The sequence below is a fragment of the Hyla sarda genome, chromosome 5 (assembly GCF_029499605.1).
Source record: "Hyla sarda isolate aHylSar1 chromosome 5, aHylSar1.hap1, whole genome shotgun sequence".
In the NCBI taxonomy this organism is placed as follows: domain Eukaryota; kingdom Metazoa; phylum Chordata; class Amphibia; order Anura; family Hylidae; genus Hyla; species Hyla sarda.
Window position 1 is genome coordinate 227,755,146 of NC_079193.1, and position 21,709 is coordinate 227,776,854.

Genomic DNA, 21,709 nt, shown 5'->3' on the forward strand with positions numbered 1-21,709 from the left:
GCCAAAGGCTGAGAGTTGTAGTTTTGCAACATCTGGAGGGTCACAGTTTGGGGACCACTGTTACAGTGGTGCCCAAACGGTAGCCCTCCAATTGTTGTCAAACTACAACTCTCAGCATGCCTAGACTGATCAGGCATGCTGGGAGTTGTAATTCTGTAACATCTGTCCCTTCAGATTTAGCAATTTTCATGAAAATTTTTGAAAATTGCTGCTCTACTTTGAAGCCCTCTAATTTTTTCAAAAAGCAAAAATATGTCCATTTTATGATGCCAACATAAAGTGGACATATTGTATTTGTGAATAAAAATAAAATGTATTTGGAATATCCATTTTCCTTACAAGTAGAGAGCTTCAAAGTTAGAAAAATGCAAAATTTACCAAATTTTATGAAATTTGGGGATTTTTCACCAAAAAAGCATGCAAGTAATGCTGAAAATTTACCACCAAAATAAAGTAGAATATGTCACGAAAAAACAATTTCAGAATCAGAATATACGGTAAAAGCGTTTGTTATTAATTTGTAAAGCGACGGTGGTCAGAATTCGAAAAAGGGTTCAGTCCTTAAAGGGGTACTCCGCCCCTGGCATCTTATCCCCTATCCAAAGGATAGGGGATAAGATGTCAGATCGCCGCGGTCCCGCTGCTGGGGACCCCGGGAATCGCCGCTGCGGCACCCCGCCATCATTACTGCACAGAGCAAGTTCGCTCTGTGTGTAATGACGGGCGATACAGGGGCCAGAGCAGCATGACGTCATGGCTCCGCCCCTCATGACAGCACGGTCCGTCCCCTTAATGCAAGTCTATGGCAGAGGGCGTGACGACCGCCACGCCCTCTCCCATAGACTTGTATTGACGGGGGGGGGCCGTGATGTCACGAGGGGCGGAGCCGTGACGTAACGATGCTCCAGCCCCTGTATTGCCCGTCATTACGTGCAGAGCGATCTCGCTCTGCGCAGTAATGATAGCGTGGTGCTGCAACAGCGATCCCCGGGGTCCCCAGCAGCGGGACCCCGGCGATCTGACATCTTATCCCCTATCCTTTGGATAGGGGATAAGATGTCTATGGGCGGAGTACCCCTTTAAGGGCTGCATACTTAAGGGGTTAAACAACATGGTCTAAGCATATTGTATCTGATATAAAAGAAAGTCTTCTATTTTAGCACAGGGACATATTCAGTATGCCTCATTGTTCTGCTACTACTATAAACATACAGTACCCACTTGAAATGTCTGGCAGTTACATTTTTAAGTGCTATATATATATATATATATATATATATATATATATATATATATATACATACATACATAGACATTTCAACACAAAACACACATACACACAGGCCTCTTGTCATCATTTTACACTAAGAATACATAACGCTTAGAGGACAAATAACGTACGTCGTTGTGCCTTGGTTCTTAGCTCATAGCGACATACATGTAGGTCACAGGGTTCCGCATGCACCGCGTCTCGTGACACAGTGATTGTAGCTGGGCCTCATGGATAATGATAGACATAAGGGATCCCACTGATGTCTGCCTTTAACTCTTTAGATGCCATGATTAACACTGATCGCTGTATCTAAAGTCTCTACAGGGCTCAGGGGTACTTATTGGACTATTCACAGCGTGATTGCAGTGGTTCCGGTGAGTAATGATGGCCACCGGAGTTTTGTATACCTGTGATTACCAACTCCTGCTATCTTCCTTTCTGATCTGCTTTTGGCAGGCCAGAGAAGTAGATTCCAAACAACCAGGATCAGTGCCTTGCCCATGCCCCAATAAAAAATTGAATGACCCACTTTTTTTTATTTTACATATAAAAAATATGTAAATATAAATAAACAAATTATTATTGAATAACTATTATTGAATGGCGTAAACACATCACATCCCCAAAAATACAATATAAAGTGACCAAAACGTCATATATATGCAAAAGTGGTACAGTTAAAAACTACAGATCATGGTGCAAAAAACTAGTCCCCATTCAGCCCTGTATATGCAAAAATAAGAAAGTTAAAGGGGGTCAGCAGAGGACAATTTTAAATACACTTTTAGAACAAAAATTATTTGAGCTCTTTTTTTTTTAAAAGCAGTACAGTTATAGAAAAGCATGTAACCATGGGTATTTTTATTCAAACTGACCCACAGAATGAAGAGAATATACCAGTTTTACTGTAAAGTGCTCTGTGTATAAACAAACCCCCCAAAAGTTGCATAATTGTTAGTTTTCCACCATCATTTAATTTTTTTTTTTTAGTTGCCAATTACAAAGTACAATTGGTCATGCAAAAAATAAGGCTGCTTATTGGTCTGTGGATGAAAATATAAAAGAGTTATGGTTCTTATAATGCGAGGAGGAAAAATGAAAACGCAAAAATTTAAATTTGCTGTATCCATTTTGGCCTTAAGGACCGAGTCAATTTCATATGAGCATTTTTGTTTTTTTCCTCCTCGCCTTCTAAGAGCCATATGAATCCACAGACCCATATGAGGGCTTGTTTTTGCGCGACCAATTTCACTTTGTTATGACATCTTTCATTTTACCCTAAAATGTATGATGCAATCAAAAAAATATTATTTTCTGGGGAAATTGGAAAGAAAAAATGCAATTTGCTACTTTTGGAGGGTTTAGTTTTTACGTAGTGTACTTTACAGTAAAACTGATGTTTTCTTTATTCTGTGGGTCAATAAGATTAAAATGATACCCATGTTTACATGCTTTTCTATTATTGTACAATTTTTTTTTTTTATTAGTATGTTTGAAATGACTCTATATTGACCACTATAACCCTTTCATTTTTCTGTATACAGGGCTGTTTGAGGGCTAATTTTTTGCTCTGTGATCTGTAGTTTTTATCGGTACCACTTTTGCGTGTATGTGACTTTTAAATCACTTTTTATTTAATATTTCTAGGATGTGATGTGATGAAAAAGAAGAAATTTCGGACACCTTATGGAATACCTTTTGTAAATGGGATTATTCACTTTTCTTATTTACTTTACCTTTTTTTAAGGACTTTACTTAGCAATCATTAGATTGCTATTACTGTTCAGTGATATGCATATGCCTAGCACTGATCGGTAATATCGGCGATCTATTGCTCTTGTCTGCTAGAAGGCAAACCGACGGGAGGGAGGTGAGGGGACCTCCTGTGGCAATCCTGACTGTTCGAATCCCAGCGATTTTGCCGCAAGTGGTCTGATCAGTCGCCCGCTGCAATGCTAATGCAGCAGATGCTGTGATCAGTATTTATCACGGCATCTGGGGGGTTAACAGCGGACATCAGCATGATCGCTGATATCTGCCATTACCGGTAGGTCCCTGGTTGCTGATAGCAGGCGGGATATACCGTGCATGAAGCTAGCACAGCTCCTGTGCTTACTTCATGTATAGGATGTAAATGTACGTCCTGGTGCAGTGAGTACCAGCACAACAGGACATATCTTTACGCCCATTGTAGTAGATTTATCAAAACCTGTGCAAAGGAAAAGTTGCCCAGTTGCCCATAGCAACCAATCAGATGGCTTCTTTCATTTTGCAGAGGCCTTGTTAAAAATGAAAGAAGCGATCTGATTGGTTGCTATGGGCAACTGGGCAACTTTTCCTCTGCACAGGTTTTGATAAATCTCCCCCATTGTCCTTAAGGGGTTAAAAGTACACAAACTACACAGAACTTCTGTCACCCCCTCCTTACTGCACAAATACCTTTGCTGTCTTATCTGTGCAGCTAACACAAATAGCCATAAACCTTCCTCTGAAAAACAGACAATCTGGGAGAGAGGGAGTAGGTTTACATAGAAATAATCTCTGTCTGTTACAAAATCAGAAGAAAAAAAACACAAAACTGTGTAGCATTTTATCTTAAATAATGCATGCCAGCTTCTTCAACATTCCTGCATAGTTAATAGTTAACTGCTTATAAGGATTACCCATGGGGAAACTCAGTATGTTTCCCAATGTGCCTAAAACTCCCTCTACTACACCCCTGCAATGAACCATACCTGTCCCCTCCTGCACATCTAGAACACTTGAGGGTGAATTGCTTGATTGCATTCAGCTTTCAAAATACTAGCTAACAATAAGTGTAAAAATCTCTTTACCAATGCAGGATGTACCTTCCCCGGTAAAATACTTTGTGACTCGCTGGTCTAAAGACCCTTGGGCACAGATGGCTTACAGTTTTGTGGAGACTGGTGGCAGTGGTGAAGCTTATGACATACTAGCTGAAGATATTCAAGGAAAAGTATTTTTTGCAGGCGAGGTAAGAAACCAAACACATTTTCTGTATGAATGCTCTTTACTGTACACTTACACATTTTCTACAACTTATATAGACAAAAACATTTAAATCTGTAATAATATGTCATGCGATAATTGCAAATGTTACCTGTCATTCAGATAAATGTTTGATATGTCAGAGGGTTCAGTCCCTCACCAATCACGAGAAGACGTTGTCAGAAGCATGCGCCTAATGCATTTTCTACCGGCTCTGTGTCACATGACCTGGACTTGCAATGCACACAGAGCACACCCCTCTCCCCCAGCTCGTTTCCTAGGATGTATCAAATTTTTTGGGGTTTTTATGCTTTTATGGTTTAAGCAAGTGCATGTTTCTTTCACTGAACACTGGATGTTTGCAGCTTTGGTGAACATTAGCAGAGTACTGACCGAAGTCAGAAAGAGGGATCTGTTTTTGACAACTACTGCTTCAAGCCAATGTAAAGTCCTTCTCCCAGATAGGAAAAAGCATGCTGTCTGATGCCATCTATTGGAGAAAAAGAATCCTTTCAAGTCAATGTTTGGCCTTACAGTATGACCAGGGTATTCTATCCAAGCCAGAATCTGTCCCAGAGTTAGTCATGCCCTTTCTGTCTCGACATACCAAACGGTGTTCTGTCATTACAAGGCATCATGATATCCTGCGCATGCTCTGTGAGGTTAGTTTCCCAGACAAGCGCAGTAAAGGAATTTGTGACATGGCACCGCCTATACAGCCAATCATGGGTAAATAGCATATATTGTGTGCTGTATTATCAGTTTATTTTTTTAATAATACTACATAACAAAGTTTATAGAGGTTCGTGTTTATAAAGCTATTCCCTAGTATTATAATGCAAATGCAATAGTTTAAAGGGAACCTGTCACTTGATTTTTGTCCCCTAAAGATGGATTTCCCCTTGAGGTAAAATCAGATGTGTTCCAAATACATCTAATCACATTCTGGTTTTCTCTCTGAACTGTAACCCTACTATGGCAGGCAACAAAGCACAGACTTTTCCACAATTTCCCTTGCTTACATACACAGTGAAGACCAACTACCAATACTTCCTTGAGATTGAGCATGTCAGATCGTTTCTGTGGGTCATAACCAAGGGTAATCAAATCAAAGCAGGCACATGGGCGAATAGTAAATGTGTATTTGTAGATTTGAAAATATGTTTTATTTTACATAATGCATCAGTTTAGACCATATGGAAATTTATCAACCATGTCTCTGCCAGATTTACTCAAACTTAAACCTGCAAGCAGATAAGATGTATAAGATTTGGCTGAAATCTATGCCAGCTCCTGGCAGATGCACAGGAAAGTCACAGATGTACCAAATTTATTAAAGGACATCTGCAGCAAAGTACAACCACTGGGGCCCCCCACGATCTCCTGCACGGGGCCCCCGCATTGCCGTTCTATGTAAGCGGCTAATGCGCGTAGTGTCGACCTCTTTGAGGTCGACAGTACGCCCCCTACACATACAGTTCTATGGGAGAGGCACAAACGCTGCCTCCTCGCCTCTCCCATAGAACTACATGGAGGAGGCGTGTCGGCCATGACGTCACACCACTTGCACGGGAGAGACGTGGTAGAGCAGTGGCCCGTGCAGGAGATCACAAGGGTCCCAGCGGTCAGACCCCCCTCGATCAGACACTTATCCGGGATAAGTTGTATTTTGTCGTAGATGTCCTTTAAGAGACTTATGAAACATTGGTCTAGTTAATTCATAAAGGCAGAAAAAAAGCCCTTTTTTTTTAAATAAAATATATAAATGATTGATTTCTCAATATCCTGTTTTTGTCATTTTTATACAGGCCACAAATCGACATTTTCCACAGACAGTCACTGGAGCCTATTTAAGTGGAGTGCGAGAAGCAAGCAAAATTACAGCCTTTTAAATCCAAGCGTCAGATTTGTTTTTTTACATTGTTTTTCATGGGGGAAAATGGTCTTATTCAACTGTATTTCAGAGCAGTTTTGTTTATAGCATTATGTGTTTGTTTTAATTATACATGGTTATAATGGTTATGAGTCTCTTTGAAGATATGTCCCAGATGTACAGACATCATATATAGAAGAGCGTGGCACTTTACCAATGGTTGGTCATTCAAATCTCTTATTGTATAAAATGATGACAAACATAAGCAGGAAGATTACAGACAAAGCAAGAAGCGTGTTAAGGCAATGGCCGTTTCGTGTTACACTGCACGTTTTTTGGGAGATTTTGTGGTGTAGCACGATACGGCCTTTGCCTTAAAGGGGTACTCCCGTGGAAAACCCTTTTTTTTTTTTTTTAATCAACTGGTCCCAGAAAGTTAAACAAATTTGTAAATCACTTCTATTAAAGAATATTAATCCTTCCAGTACTTTTTTGGGGCTGTGCCGGGTTCATTTCTTTCAGTGCTGTTTATGGCCCAGATGTATGCATTCTCAAATGAATGTGGTATGCCACTTGGAACGCAAGGGTACTCAAACTCTATTTGTTTGATCAATAGAACTATTGGGCATATACTTCTGCAGTGCCCATATGTTATGTGGGCAGAGTCTTATCAATATCATGTCTGTATAGAAGGCAGTTAATGCAAGTTCATAGTTGCTGTAAAAAAATGTGAAACCCTTTTGAAAAAAAGATTTATGTTCATGGAAAATGTTTGTTCCCAAATTGGCTACACCGAAATTTGGCGTAGCCTATGTTTTATTTTGTTAATTGTAGAGGTTGCACACCTTTCACTTCACCACTCAGCTGGAGATTAACATGTCTTTCTAGAATAGGTCTTATGAAGTTACACTGCATACATATATATAACATCATGCAAGTAAATATTCTTTTTAATTATAGCACCCTAAACAGGTAAGCACATATCCTAGAAAGACAAAGTTATCTTTGGCCTTATTGGTGTAAGTGGTCATATGTAATATACCGCTATGATATTTTGTTATTTATTTTTGCAGTACAGTATCTGTATAATTTAAGTTGACCGATTTTCATAAGCTTTTCAGCTAATGAAGTGTATATTCTCTTGTAAATACAATTTTTTGTACCAATTCCATCTTTTTGCATTTGATACTTTTTTTTTTTTTTTATAAATGTGAGGACAAGTGAACTCTTGGCTTCATGTTTCTGTCAAGCATAAGAAATGTTATGCTAAGTTGGATATATTGCACAATAAAGGCTACAATATGTTACCATGTAAAGTGAGTCTTCTATAAAGCACATGCATGGCACCCAATAAAGTGACGTGCATAATAACACCCTAGAAGAAGGCTCAGCAGCTAAAACGGTCATAGGGTTGGGCATCATCTCTAAGCCCGTGGGCGATACTGGCATTTTTGATGATACTTTTTGGCCTATTTGTTCACTTTAATGTGTCTTGTCCTTAATGAATTTCATTACAATAACTAAACGGTTTATATTTCTTGGCTCTCTAAGTGTATGAAAGAGATTCATGGCTGGATAAGCATCTGCTTACTTAGCAATGGACTAAGATATAACTGCCATGGCAATGACGCGAAACTCCACATTTGCACCAGGAACTAGGGATCTCCTAGAATAGATAAAAGCTAGCTGGTAAAAGGTAAATCCTGAAGATTTTTTTTTTTTTGAAGAGCCGAGGTACAAGTGCAAGTGTTCACACAAAAAAAAAAAAACGTGCACAAGGATGCGGTCCATCACATGCCCTTCTCCTTAAGGAGAAAGGCCCCCCCAACAAACCAAACCCTTTGCCTCGGCCAGAAGGCACCTGCATGGTTTTAGGTACAATGACCCCTTTTGCCGAAGCTACTCCGGGATCGAAAAGTGCTCCAGGCGAACAAATAGGCGTTAACCACGCTGCCACCTAGGAACAAGTAAAACCGGTTTGTCATTCCTGCTGAAGCAGGAATGCCACGGGGTATTGCAGAGAGGTGAGGATTCTAATGGCCACACACCCCTCCCCTAGACCGGCAGGAGGGACACCCAGAAGGGCTACTGCACCCTGACCATATCCTAGTGAACATAAAAGGAACACAAACATGAGCACAGTGACAAAACATAGAAAATAAATAAGTGGATGTGCACAGTGTTATACTGCCCGGACATCCGACCGGATTTATAAAAATTCCTCTGCTGATCAACAGCCAAAAGGCCGGAATCCTGGAGGGGAGTGCTCAGAAGAGTGAGGGATATAGTGCGTGCTGCGTGCCATCAGTCAAGAGGGGTCGCTACTCCCAAGTAAGTTCCGGTGTGAGGTGAGATTTCCGAACCCATGCAGAAACCGAACCGCTCCTCCCCTCAGCCCTTTCACTCCTCCCCTTCGCTCTCCGATGTTTTCCGAAGCTAGAGAGGGAGGAGCTAGGGCAGAGGCTGATGTCTCACACCGAGATCGCACGTCTGCAGGACATAATTAAGCCACGCCCCTTAGGTTCGGAAATCTCACTTCACACCCCTCGCTCTACAAGAAGACACTGCAGGGGGAATTAAGCCACGCCCCTTAAGTTCGGAAATCTCGCTTCACACCCCCGCTCTACATTACACAAGAAGCAGGGGGAGAGTGAGGACGTCCACAACTCGGTCCACAGCTCCTTCCCCCATACACAGCTCCATCCCCTCCCCCTGCTCTGTCTCCACAGGACCTAATCTACCATGGGGAGGCTGCAAGTTTGCACGGAGAAAACACAGAGCAGGAGGGGGAGAGAGGAGAGGACGCACTGCACGAGGCTGGGGAGGATTTCTGTGTGTGAAGGAGGACAGACTGCACTGCACGGGGATGATTTGTGTGTGTGAAGGAGACATAGACTGCAGGGGAATAAATATCATACTGGGGATGAGAGGACATATTACACGGGATGGGGATGTATAGACTGCAGGGGAATAAATATACTGGGGATGAGAGGGCATATTACACGGGATGGGGATGTATAGACTGCAGGGGAATAAATATCATACTGGGGATGAGAGGACATATTACACGGGATGGGGATGTATAGACTGCAGGGGAATAAATATACTGGGGATGAGAGGACATATTACACGGGATGGGGATGTATAGACTGCAGGGGAATAAATATCATACTGGGGATGAGAGGACATATTACACGGGATGGGGATGTATAGAATGCAGGGGAATAAATATCATACTGGGGATGAGAGGACATATTACACGGGATGGGGATGTATAGAATGCAGGGGAATAAATATCATACTGGGGATGAGAGGACATATTACACGGGATGGGGATGTATAGACTGCAGGGGAATAAATATCATACTGGGGATGAGAGGGCATATTACACGGGATGGGGATGTATAGACTGCAGGGCAATAAATATCATACTGGGGATGATTTATATGTGTGAGGGAGGACTCCTGAATGACACATGCTGGGAGTTGTAGTCCCTGTTATGTGTGTGTATGCCAGTGTTTCCCAACCAGGGAATGCTGGGAGTAGTAGTTTTGCAACATCTGGAGGCACCCTGGTTGGGAAACACTGGTGTATGAACTACAACCCACAGGAGACTACTCATACAATATAGGTGTTGGTGAACTACAACTCCCAGGAGACTACTGAGATACAATAGAGGTGTTGGTGAATTACAACTCCCAGGAGACTACTGAGATACAATAGAGGTGTTGGTGAACTACAACTCCCAAGAGACTACTAAGATACAATAGAGGTGTTGGTGAACTACAACTCCCAGGAGACTACTGAGATACAATAGAGGTGTTGGTGAACTACAACTTCCAGTAGACTACTGAGATACAATATAGGTGTTGGTGAACTACAACTCCCAGGAGACAACTAAGATACAAAGAGGTGTTGGTGAACTACAACTCCCAGGAGACTACTGAGATACAATAGAGGTGTTTGTGAACTACAACCCCCAGGAGACTACTGAGATACAATAGAGGTGTTGGTGAACTACAACCCCCAGGAGACTACAGAGGCAGCATGCTGGTGTTATACCACAGACTGAAGACTCCTGAATGACACATGCTGGGAGTTGTAGTCCCTTTTGTGTGTGTATGCCAGTGTATCCCAACCAGGACTGATTATATTAGTGTGCTGTGTATAACTCTGCACAGGCTGTATAAATATATATTAGTGTGTTGTGTATAACGCTGTGTGTATATATAAGTGTGCTGTGTATAATGCTGTATATATATATATTAGTGTGCTGTGTATAACGCAGGTTTCCTCGGCTGGCTTCTGCTTTTTCATGGGGTGTTCATTAGCCCCATAAAGAGGACATAGAAATGAATGGGGTTTGTACAGGACATGAAGATCACTGTATGAACCCTGTGCATTTATATGTCAGCGTTCATACAAGGAGCAGGGAAGCAGAGATGCACGGGGTTCGTACAGGGAAGTAGAGATGCACGGGGTTCGTACAGGGAAGCAGAGATGCACGGGGTTCGTACAGGGAGGCAGAGATGCACGGGGTTCGTACAGGGAAGCAGAGATGCACGGGGTTCGTACAGGGAAGCAGAGATGCACGGGGTTCGTACAGGGAAGCAGAGATGCACGGGGTTCATACAGGGAAGCAGAGATGCACGGGGTTCGTACAGGGAAGCAGAGATGCCCCGGGTTCATACAGGGAAGCAGAGATGCACGGGGTTCCTACAGGGAATCAGAGATGTCAGTGTTCACTGAACCCCCCCACCCCACCCTTTGTCAATTCAGACAGGAGATTTTCAGCGATTCCACCCTGAAGTGATATAAGTGAGGTGGCACTCTGCTATTGGTCGTCAGAAGCGACCGACCAATAGCAGATCATGGAGGTGGCGCGAGGGTTAAAGTTCAGTTCCCCCGCTCTGCCCACCCATGGTAGTCCAGGCAGAGCGGGGGAGGTCCTCCTCAAGCAGTGCCAGCCTTGACGGGAGCCAGGAGGTGAGTAGTTACCTAGCAACATCTGAAGGGCCACAGTTTGGAGATCACTGTACAGTGGTCTCTAAATTGTGGCCATTAAGATCTTGCATAACTACAACTGCCAGTATGCACGAACAGCAAATGGCTTTCTGGGCATGCGGAGAGTTGTAAATGCATGCCTCCAGCTGTTGCATCTCTACAACTCTCAGCATGCCCTTCGGCTATCAGTTCATGCTGGGAGTTGTAGTTTTGCGATAGCTGGAGGCACACTGGTGGGTAAACACTCAGTTAACAGAACCTAACTGAGTGCTTACCCACCAGTGTGCCTCCAGCTGTCGCAAAACTACAACTCCCAGCATGAACAATAGCCGCAGGGCATGCTGGGAGTTGTAGAGATGCAACAGCTGGAGGCACGCATATGCAACTCTCAGCATGCCCTGAAAGCAATTTGCTGTTCGTGCATGTTGGGAGTTGTAGCTATGCAAGATGGTTCATATACACATTTCTACTGAGGAAGGAGTCGGAGGTCTTTGTTTCCCAGTACCCCGAAACGCGTTTAGAAATCTGGCACTATTCACACAGTCACCATCAGTGTCCATCTGCAAATATCTTGGCAACAGAGGAGTTAAACCTGTTCTACTCCGCCCTGCCTGGCTGTAACCTTACCATCTACTGCATCGCATAGCCTCATCTCCTGCTTCCACGTGGGACGCCAATCCCAGATCTTCCATCGCTCCCGGAGTACCACCACCAGCAGACCCGTTGTCGCACCCGAGCCGACTGACACCTCTGCCGGAGTGCCAGACTAGTGCCGTCTGTGCTAAGCCGGTAAGCAAACGAGGTCCCGAGCGCTGAAACTGCCGCATGCTCCCCTGCCATCGGAGCTCACGGTACGCAACATCTATTTGCGCCCCCCTGCCAACGGGGCTGCTAAGGGAGATCTATCAACCTGTGCCCCCTTCCACTCATTGGGGCACATGAGGAACATAAGGCTGCGACTCATCTATTACAACAGATCAAGCCAGAAGCAGTGGTGAGAGATACTCTGTATCATCCATTCATCAACTTTTTTATTAATTTTTTTATTGACTTTATGTTACAATCATTTTGCCACAAATCCAAACACCTTTCACGGAATTATTTTATTTGTATTTTTATTTTATTTTTTATCTGCAGATTTATGGACTCATTTGAACATTAATTTATTCATAAATTTTTTGATATCTCACTAGGGCCCAGTGAGATTTTCACTAGATAAATGCCAGTGTAATGTGATATTTTGTTACTGTTTTATTTATATATATATATATTACATTTTATATTTTATAATCTGAATTAATTTTTTTTTGAATAAACGCTGTTATATCTATCTTTGCCCACATCATTATGCACCATTGGTGAGGTCCTAGAGGCATAAGCTATAGGTTTTTATTATTCTATATTATTGTTGCCGGTGGGGTCCGGCTTTAGCTTTAACTGCCTCGGTCCTTCTGTTGTGAGCTGCACCTTATTTTTAAATATTTGTAAATTACTTCTATTAAAAAATCTTAATCCTTCCAGTACTTATTAGCTGCTGAATGCTACAGAGGGAATTCCTTTCTTTTTGGAACACTGATGACATCACGAGCACAGTGCTCTCTGCTGACATCTCTGTCCATTTTAGCAACCGTGCATAGCAAATGCATGCCAAGGGCAGCATGGTGGCTCAGTGGTTAGCACTGCTGCCTTGCAGTGCTGGGGACTTGGGTTCAAATCCCACTAAGGACAACAATAAATAATGCGTTATTATTATTATTATAACGTCAGCAGAGAGAACTGTGTTCGTGATGTCATCAGAGAGCATTCCAAAAAGAAAAGAATTTCCTCTGTAGTATTCAGCAGCTAATAAGTACAGGAAATATTAAGATTTTTTTATAGAAGTAATTTACAAATATGTTTAACTTTCTGCCACCAGTTGATTTAAAAGAAAAAAGGTTTTCACCGGAGTACCCCTTTAAAGAAGCTAGAACTAAGTCTGACAAAATTAAAAGGGAAGAGTTACTGAAAAATAAACCAAAAAAGAGAACAAATCGCCTTACATTTTCATTTGATAATACCCCCATGAATAGCTGCATTAAAAAGGCCATAGAAAATAGTTGGCACATTTTACAACAAGATAGCGATCTAGCGGCCATAACCTTGGAAAAAACGTTAATTACTTATAGAAGAAACAAAACGATTCATCAATACTTAAAACAAAAGAGTAAAATAGGAAAACCTAAAAAATCCCATTGGCTGTCTGAACATGACCTGTGCGGTAATCGCCCGTGTGGGTCATGTTCCTTTTGTAGGTTTAATTCAGGGGTTGATACTCTAACATTGGGAGGATATGTAATTAAAGTTAAACAACTAATAACTTGCAGAACTAAATTCGTTGTCTACGCTATATATTGTAAATGTGGCCATTACTATGTTGGCAAGTCGATCCGCCCCCTGTTCCACAGGATTCGGGAGCATTTCCGATCCTTTGAAACAGGAGTGGGATCCACTAAACTAATAGCGCATATAAAAGAGATCCACTCCGGCAATTCCAGTTCTTTAAGGTTTGCAGCTCTTGAAAAAGTAGAACCGGCCGGTTCAGGTGATCAGCTACTGTTGAAAAAAGAGTCCTGGCGGATTTCCAGATTAGGAGTCACAGAAGGACTCGGTCTAAATGATCGAGATGAAAAATATTATAATTAATGTATTTCCATTAACTGTAGCCTTGCCTGATTGTTCATATATGATGTTTGGTGTTATATTTTAACCTTATGTTTTAACTTTATGTTTCACATGGGATTGTGGGATAGGTGACGTCACCTTCCTTGTTAAATAGCACACCTGTTGGTGAATTAACCAGGGGCCTGACGAATTGCTGAACCCGCGATAACGGACCGTCGCCTATTCTTCCTCCCCCGCACTGCTGTATGTTCGCCCCCCCTGCTTTGGATGTCGCAATAAAGCATCTATAATTCATCTGACCGGTTGAGTGCTCCCATTCTTTTTCTACCTGTCACGGTTTCTACCTTAGTTATATTATACCTACCTTTCTGGTCTTATATCCCCCACATACTTGATCTTCACCACCTATCCTTCGTAACATATACATTACATACTCTCCTGTGCCAGTAGGCATGAAAAAAGATAGAAGTCGCCACAATAAGCTTAAATTCTGAGGCATAGCAGAGGAAGTAACACCAGGTGAACTAGATGCCTTCTTAAAATAATTCACAAAAGCTCTGCTTCCAGATGTTTCGACACAAGAAATTCTGGAAGGCTCCCAAAAGGTAAAAGGCTCCCAAAAGGTAAAAGTATTGACCCTACGCTACCAAGGGACACAATTGCCCGTTTTCATTTTTTTAAGACCAATGAGAGTCTGTTGCAAGCCTTAAGAAGCCAACACTGCCTGAAAAATTCAAAGAAATATTAGTCTTTACAGACCTTTCTCAAATGACTATACAGCTCAGAAGGCAATTCCTGCCAATAACAGTGGCCCTACGCAAAAACAACATTCCCTACAGATGGGTATTCCCATTAAAACTTCTAATTGCTGACAACGGATCTACAAAAGTGGTTAACACAGTCAAGCAAGGTATAGATCTACTATCAAAATGAGGTATCACTCCTTCTGACCTACCAGGATACACAGAAGAAAAGTGACAACACTGCGGGTCTCTATGATGGTTTAGTATTGAACTTAACCCTCAATTACTATAGACTTTATCATTATTGCAGAATACCCCTTAATTACTTGCTGATAACTAATGTTATTTCTTTACTAGTAACCACTGTACTTCTGGTGCTTGTTACTATTACTGTTAATCCTCTGACACTTGCCGGAGGAAGTGAACCTTCCGCCAGTTCGCGTGGCTTGACCACACATATAGTTACTCTCTCCTGTTTCAATTTGAATAGCATTTATTGTTTGTATTTTTCATCTTTCTAGTTTATTTCCATTAGCTGCTGAAGGCTATCATTTTTTAACAAGAGCTACATCACCTATTACAGACTTACTGTATCCTAAGCTGACTCCTCCTCCCTCGAATTTTCATTGAAGGTAAGAAAGTACTAAGGCATAACACAACCATCCCAATTTTCTCACCTGGCAACGGGACAAGTCTGGTTTCCAGGTCAGAAACTACACAATGTCACTTACCTTTTTGAGCATCAATGCAAGAGGTCTCAATACTCCTCAGAAGAGATCTTATTTGTGGAAAGAAGCACACAGGGTGAATGCAGATATCATCTGTGCTCAAGAATCACATTTCTGTAACTCAAGACGTCCTTCCTTCAAAAATAAGGCATACCCTAACATATTCTTAAGCTGTGCAGACAAAAAAAACATATGGAACCATAATAGCGATTACGGACACTATTACCGTATTTATCGGCGTATAACACGCACCCCCATTTTAACAGGGAAATTTAAGTTAAAAAAAATTAAATGTAAAATAAATGACTTGGACTAAATGCCACATCATCCCCCCCAACTTCGTTTTCTTCTGCACCTCAGTTTGGTCATGTCCTCTCCAGTGCCACATCTTTCCTTCCCTTTTATCAGTCCCTGTGCCACATTTACTCCTCTCATTGCCACCCCCCATGTCTCATCATCCCCCCCTGTCTCATCATTTCCCCCTGTCATAGACCACCACTAGACATACAGACATTAAGCATTTAGTGCCTCCCCCCCCTCATCATCATTTCCCCCTGTCTCATCATCCCCCACCCTGTCTCATCATGTCCCTCCATCATTCCCCCCCATCATCCCCCACCCTGTCTCATCATGCCCCCCATCATTCCCCCCTAATCATTTCCCCGTCTCATCATCCCCCCACCCTGTCTCATCATGTCCCCCATCATTCCCCCAGATCATCCCCCCCAACCTGTCTCATCATCCCCCCATCATGTTCCTCCTATGCCAGTGGTCTTCAACCTGCGGACCTCCAGATGTTGTAAAACTACAACTCCCAGCATGCCCGGACAGCCGACGGCGGTCCGGACATGCTGGGAGTTGTAGTTTTGCAACATCTGGAGGTCCGCAGGTTGAAGACCACTGTATATGCAATTCTTCCACTTTCCTTACCTGGCTGCGCTTCGGCTGTCTTGCGGGCTGCGGTCAGTGAAGCAGATGAGTGACGTCCTCTTCCGGCTCCTGTGCGCGGTATCAGGGATGTCACTTTTCGGCGGCGAGTACAGGAAATGAAAAGTGACGTCACTGATGCCGCGCAGAGAACGTCACTCATCTGCTTCGCTGACCGCAGCCCGCAAGACCGGCTGAAGCGCAGCCAGGTAAGGAAAATAAACAAAACTATGAAAAGCAGGGAAAAGGGGGAATGATGAGGGAGGGGGGAGGTAAGAAAAATTTAAAGTAAAACTGTCACTTGTTTTCTCCCGCACTATCCACAGGTACTGGTGGATAGTGCAGGAGACACTGATTAAAAGGTAGGGCAGATCCGGACAAGGTAGGGCTCATTTTAATCTGCATCTCCTGCACTATCCACCAGTACCTGTGGATAGTGCAGGAGAAAAGAAGTGACAGTTTTATAGAGCGGGGAGAAGACGCCGCTGGTCACTGATTTAAAGTGGCCGCGGCCGTGCTGCTAATACTTAATAAGCAGCCGCTGCTGCAGCCACTTTAAATCAGTGACCAGAAGACTTATCTTTACAGCCCCTGTATCATAGTCAAATAAAAAAAATCCAGTAATACCCCTTTAAAGTACCGTATTTATCGGCGTATAACACGCAGGCAGGCTTTTTGCCTTAAATTTAAGTTTTAAAAATGCGTGTTATACGCCGATAAATACGGTACTTTAAAGGGGTATTACAGGATTTTTTCTTTATTTGACTATGATACAGGGGCTGTAAAGTTAGTGTAGTTCATAATTTAGTGTCTGTACCTGTGTGTGACGTTTTTTTCACAATTCTTCTGTGATTTTCTCCCCAATATATATTTTTAGCAGCATACAAAATGACTGTTGTCTCAGATTTTTCCCAGGTTGCAATGCAGCTGAGACCTGACTCACTAGTCAGCTGATGACAGGGAGCCTGTCTGCTTCAATGGGTGGAGAGATCGCTTGGTGGGAGAGAGATCAAACTGCAACTAATGCAACAGCCGTAGGCACCCTGATTGAAAACCACTGGTCTTTTGAATGGATGCAGCTCATTTATGTTTCAATGGGTGGGGTGGCTGATGTGTGGGAGGGAGGAAAATGGAATTGTGGGATTTGTAGTCAAAAAAAGAAAAGTCAAACAGGAAATACCAGTTCATAAAAAGCTAGCCACAGTGTTATGGTAATCTCACAACATAGCCATTTAGCCCCAAGACAAGCGCAGATCCTTTCTAAGCATGTCCATTACTGTATGCCAGGTACGTACTAAAATCACCTTATGGTGAATAACCCCTTTAAAGTTAGAACACATGGAAACTGACACTAAGGAACGCTACATCATCTTAGTAGCCTGGCTTAATAACAGACTGACAACATTAGTCAACATTTATGCCCCTAACAACAAACAAATTCATTTTTTCAACCAGATCACGAAAAAAGTAGATAAGATAAAAAAAAAGGCACCTTGGTACTATGCAGAGATTTTAATAAAGTTAATGTTTTTTTTCCTTAACGCCACTTTCATTAATACTAACCGTAGACATGAACTCAATCCCTGGCTTAGCGACCAAGAACTACATGTTGTATGGAGATGCACCCATGTTCAAGAAAAAGACTACACATTCTTTTCCAGTACATTTTCAAAGTACTCTCATTTAGACATGTTCTTATTCCCCACAGCAGATATGTCCTCGGTCATCTCCTGTGAGATTGGTAGCATAACGTGGTCGGACCACGCCCCTGTAGTACATAAACTCACGACTCCACAATACCAAAGTAGCACGTATCAGTGGCACGTAGAACCCATTCATCTGTAAATTTACTGATGTAAGAGAACTGATCAAGAAGGAAATTTGCAATTTCTTCCCAATAAATGTCAATTTGGTTGCAGACCCATCAATACTATGGACTGTGCATGAAGCAGTAATTCATGGCCACTTGATACAGCAAAAAATAAGACATAACAAAAAGTTCAAAAACAAGCTAACTGAAACATTGAACCAGGTAAAAACCTCTATAGAAACAGCATAAAAAGGATAACTCACTACTTACACTTCAAAACCTTCGTGAACAATGTTTAATACTGCACAACTTAATGGCCAATGACTTTGATAAACATACGAGACGGATTAAATCAAACTACTATTCATTAATGAATAAACCCACAAAATTCACAGCTCAAATTGCTAGAGGTCTAAGACAAAAGAATAGAGTGTCCCACCTTGTACGCCATCCTATTGAAAATAAGATACTACACCCAAAAAAAATTACAGATGAAATAGCTTTATATTACAAAAAACTATACAACTTAAAAAATGACCCTAACACCCATCAACCTATCTTAGTTACATAAAAAATTACTTAGCTTGTTGTAATCTCCCTGCGGTTGGTGACAGTATGTCAGAGAACCTAATTCAACCTATACAAGAAGCTGAAGTTATTAAAGTAATTAACAAATGAAAACTGAGAAAAACCCCTTTTCAGCTAAATATTACCAACCATATGGAGATTCATTAGTGCCTTTCTTGATGCGCTCTTTTAATCGCGCATGTACTATGGGCACATTTCCTAATGACATGTTAGCCGCTACTGTCATCACAATCCCAAAACCTGGTAAAATCCCGCATACCCCATCAAATTTCCATCCCATCTCACTGCTAAATGTGGATTTAAAAATCTTTGCAAAATTTCTTGCTACTCGTTTACAAAATGTTATACCTGAATTGGCACACCCAGACCAGGCGGGTTTTACATTGGGTAGACAGGCCTCGAAAAGTTATTAATCTATTATCATGCGCTAACAGCTCAAAAACGCCTTCTCTACTCCTCTCCTTGGATGCAGAGATGCAGTCCACGGGGGGTACTTGAGGGAGGTTCTGAAGAAATATGGAATCCCTGCGAAGTTTTATCCGCCATCTTTTCATTATACACCCGCCCTTCAACAAAAATTTCTATAAATGGACTGTTCTCTGAATCATTTCCCATTTCTAATGGGACAAGACAGGGGTGCCCACTTTCTCCTCTCTTATTTGTTCTGGATATTGAGCCCCTAGCTGCAAAAATTAGACAGAATATCAAAATTAAAGGATTTGAACACCCATCTGGCCACTATAAATTAAGCTTATTTGCGGATAACATTTTACTTATGGTTACCAATCCTGATTCATCCATCCCCGAAATTCAGCATGAATTTAGTAAAATTTCTTATCATAAAGTAAACTCTGCCAAATCCAATATACTTAACATAAATATTAACAAAACAAAAAGTCAGGTTCTTCAAACTAAATTCCCATTTAAATGGGAGTCCTCTCACATAACTTTTCTGGGAGTTAACATATCCAATAATCTTTCCACAATTCCAAGAGTAAACTTTCCCAAATTAATTGAAGATATCCAAATAGATCTAAACCGCTTTTCCAAAGAACAATGGGGTTTAGGAGAATAAATCTATTTAAGATGTTTATATACCCTAAGATAACCTATCTTACATACCCTTATTTTACTTGAAAAAACTACAGCAACAAATGACAAAATTTATTTGGAACAATTCCAAAGTTAGAATACTAGACACTCTAACAAAGAAAACAGCATATGGAGGTCTGGGCATTCCGAACATATTTGCATATAGAACCACTACCCTCTTAAAACAGTCTATTTAATGGCTAAAGCCAGAAGGGAGTAAAAAAAACAATGGGCACAACTAGAGCAAAATCTACACATAGCATCAGATTGGAAGAACATAATTCTGGACGCTCATAAACATAAAACAAGCAAAACTAGACTAAACCAGATAGTCAATACGACACTCCAGGCTTGGAGCAATAGTTTTAATGCCAATTACAATGGAGAGAACTATATGGAAAAAGACATTCCCCTCACTTTAATTCAACTTTTTAGTAAAAAACACAATTTACAGACGTGGCAAAAAAAAACTCTCAGAGGCCATCGCATGTTGAAAGCAGCATCAACATATGATGCTTTTATATGTCGGGGCCATCATATAAACGGCTATCAGGCAGCGCAGACTGCTTCAGTTGCCGCCGGATAGCCGTTTAAGGTGCCCCATGTGCTGCGGTGATGATTACTCACCTGTCCCCGGCGCTCCGGACCATCATCTTCAGGATCCCCTGCATGGTCATCGTTCTCCTTCGTCGTCATCACTTCACCACGCACTTTGTCCCGTCATCCAATAGGAGTGGTGTGCGCAGCGACGTGATGATGGCAAAGAAGAGCGACGATCCTGGGCAGCAGTGATGGTCCAGAGCGGCGGGGACCCGGCAATAGCGATGGAGGGCAAAATCCAGGGCAGCGGTGACGGTGAGTATAACTTCCTATACTTACCATTGCACGAATCCCTCAACATACGATGGTTTCAACTAACGATGGTTCATTTGGAACGAAGTACCATCATATATTGAGGGATCACTGTACAAGCACCTCTTTGCCATGTGTACATTGCAGCCAGACTATGTCTAGTCAAAAGATGGAAAACAGCAGAAGTAACGTCGAATGCAGAAATCATTGAAATGGTATCCTTGGTGAAGATTTATGAAGAAGCGTTTTCATGACAATGCGGCAGAGCTAATAAAATAAAGAATTTGTGGGATTTATATTATCCAAATAAAGGTTGATTTAATTATTCTGATATTAATTCACCTTGTTATACACCTGTTATCCTACATACATTACATGACTCTGCTATACCTACCACAATGCTCTATATATTATTGATACTTTATATATGTAAGATTATAAATTGTATCTAAGAGGGAGGAGGAAGAAGCATCTAAGGCGAAAATACAACAACTACGTAAACAATGATTTCGGTAAGTTACAACACCATATAGATATAGAAATTAACAACATAGCTCAAATTTCATATGCTTAATAAAGCCTTTAGCCTTTCATAGCTACGGATTAACATTGGTTATTTTTAATATGCTAAATGTTTAGTACCTTTAGGCTAATTGATGTTATGACAAACGATCATAAATTTATATGAAATGCAACGTTTTTACACCAAATGCATAATTAATAACATTGTCTTATATGGACAAATCTATACTAATCTGTTCTATATTACATGCAAATTCATTGTTGAAATGTTCTTATTACTAACTGGCAGAGGCTGGCAGAGGGGTGTACATGGGTGACAGAGGAGCGTAGGGGTGACAGAGGGCTGTACATGGGTGGCAGAGGGTTGTAGAGGAGTGTACATGGGTGACAGATGGGTTTAGAAGAGTGCACATGGGTGGCAGAGGGGTGTTGAGGAGCATACATTGGTATATCATCTGCAATAGTTACCATGAACGCACACCTATTCAATCGCAGTAGGCAAAATTCCTTGATAGACGGGCTCTACGGGAGTAGTTGGAGTAGTGTACATTGGTGACAGAGGGGTGTAGAAGAGTGTACATGTATGACAGAGGGGTGTAAAAGAGTGCACATGGGTAACAGGGGGGC

General features: G+C 41.7%; 1 protein-coding gene across 3 annotated transcripts in view; it reads left to right on the forward strand.

The window, feature by feature from the left end:
• The window catches only part of KDM1B (lysine demethylase 1B), a 95,831-nt gene extending 88,028 nt beyond the window's left edge, over window positions 1–7,803 (forward strand). For 2 of the 3 annotated variants that reach the window (XM_056521249.1, XM_056521250.1), the window contains exons 20-21: window positions 4,116–4,268; window positions 6,091–7,621. In XM_056521249.1, the coding sequence (XP_056377224.1) occupies window positions 4,116–4,268; window positions 6,091–6,174 (237 nt within the window). In that variant the 3' untranslated portion in view covers window positions 6,175–7,621. Of the gene's footprint in view, window positions 1–4,115; window positions 4,269–6,090 lie in introns of all 3 variants that reach the window. The other variant, XM_056521251.1, reaches the window with a different exon arrangement.
• Window positions 7,804–21,709: the final 13,906 nt, after the last annotated feature.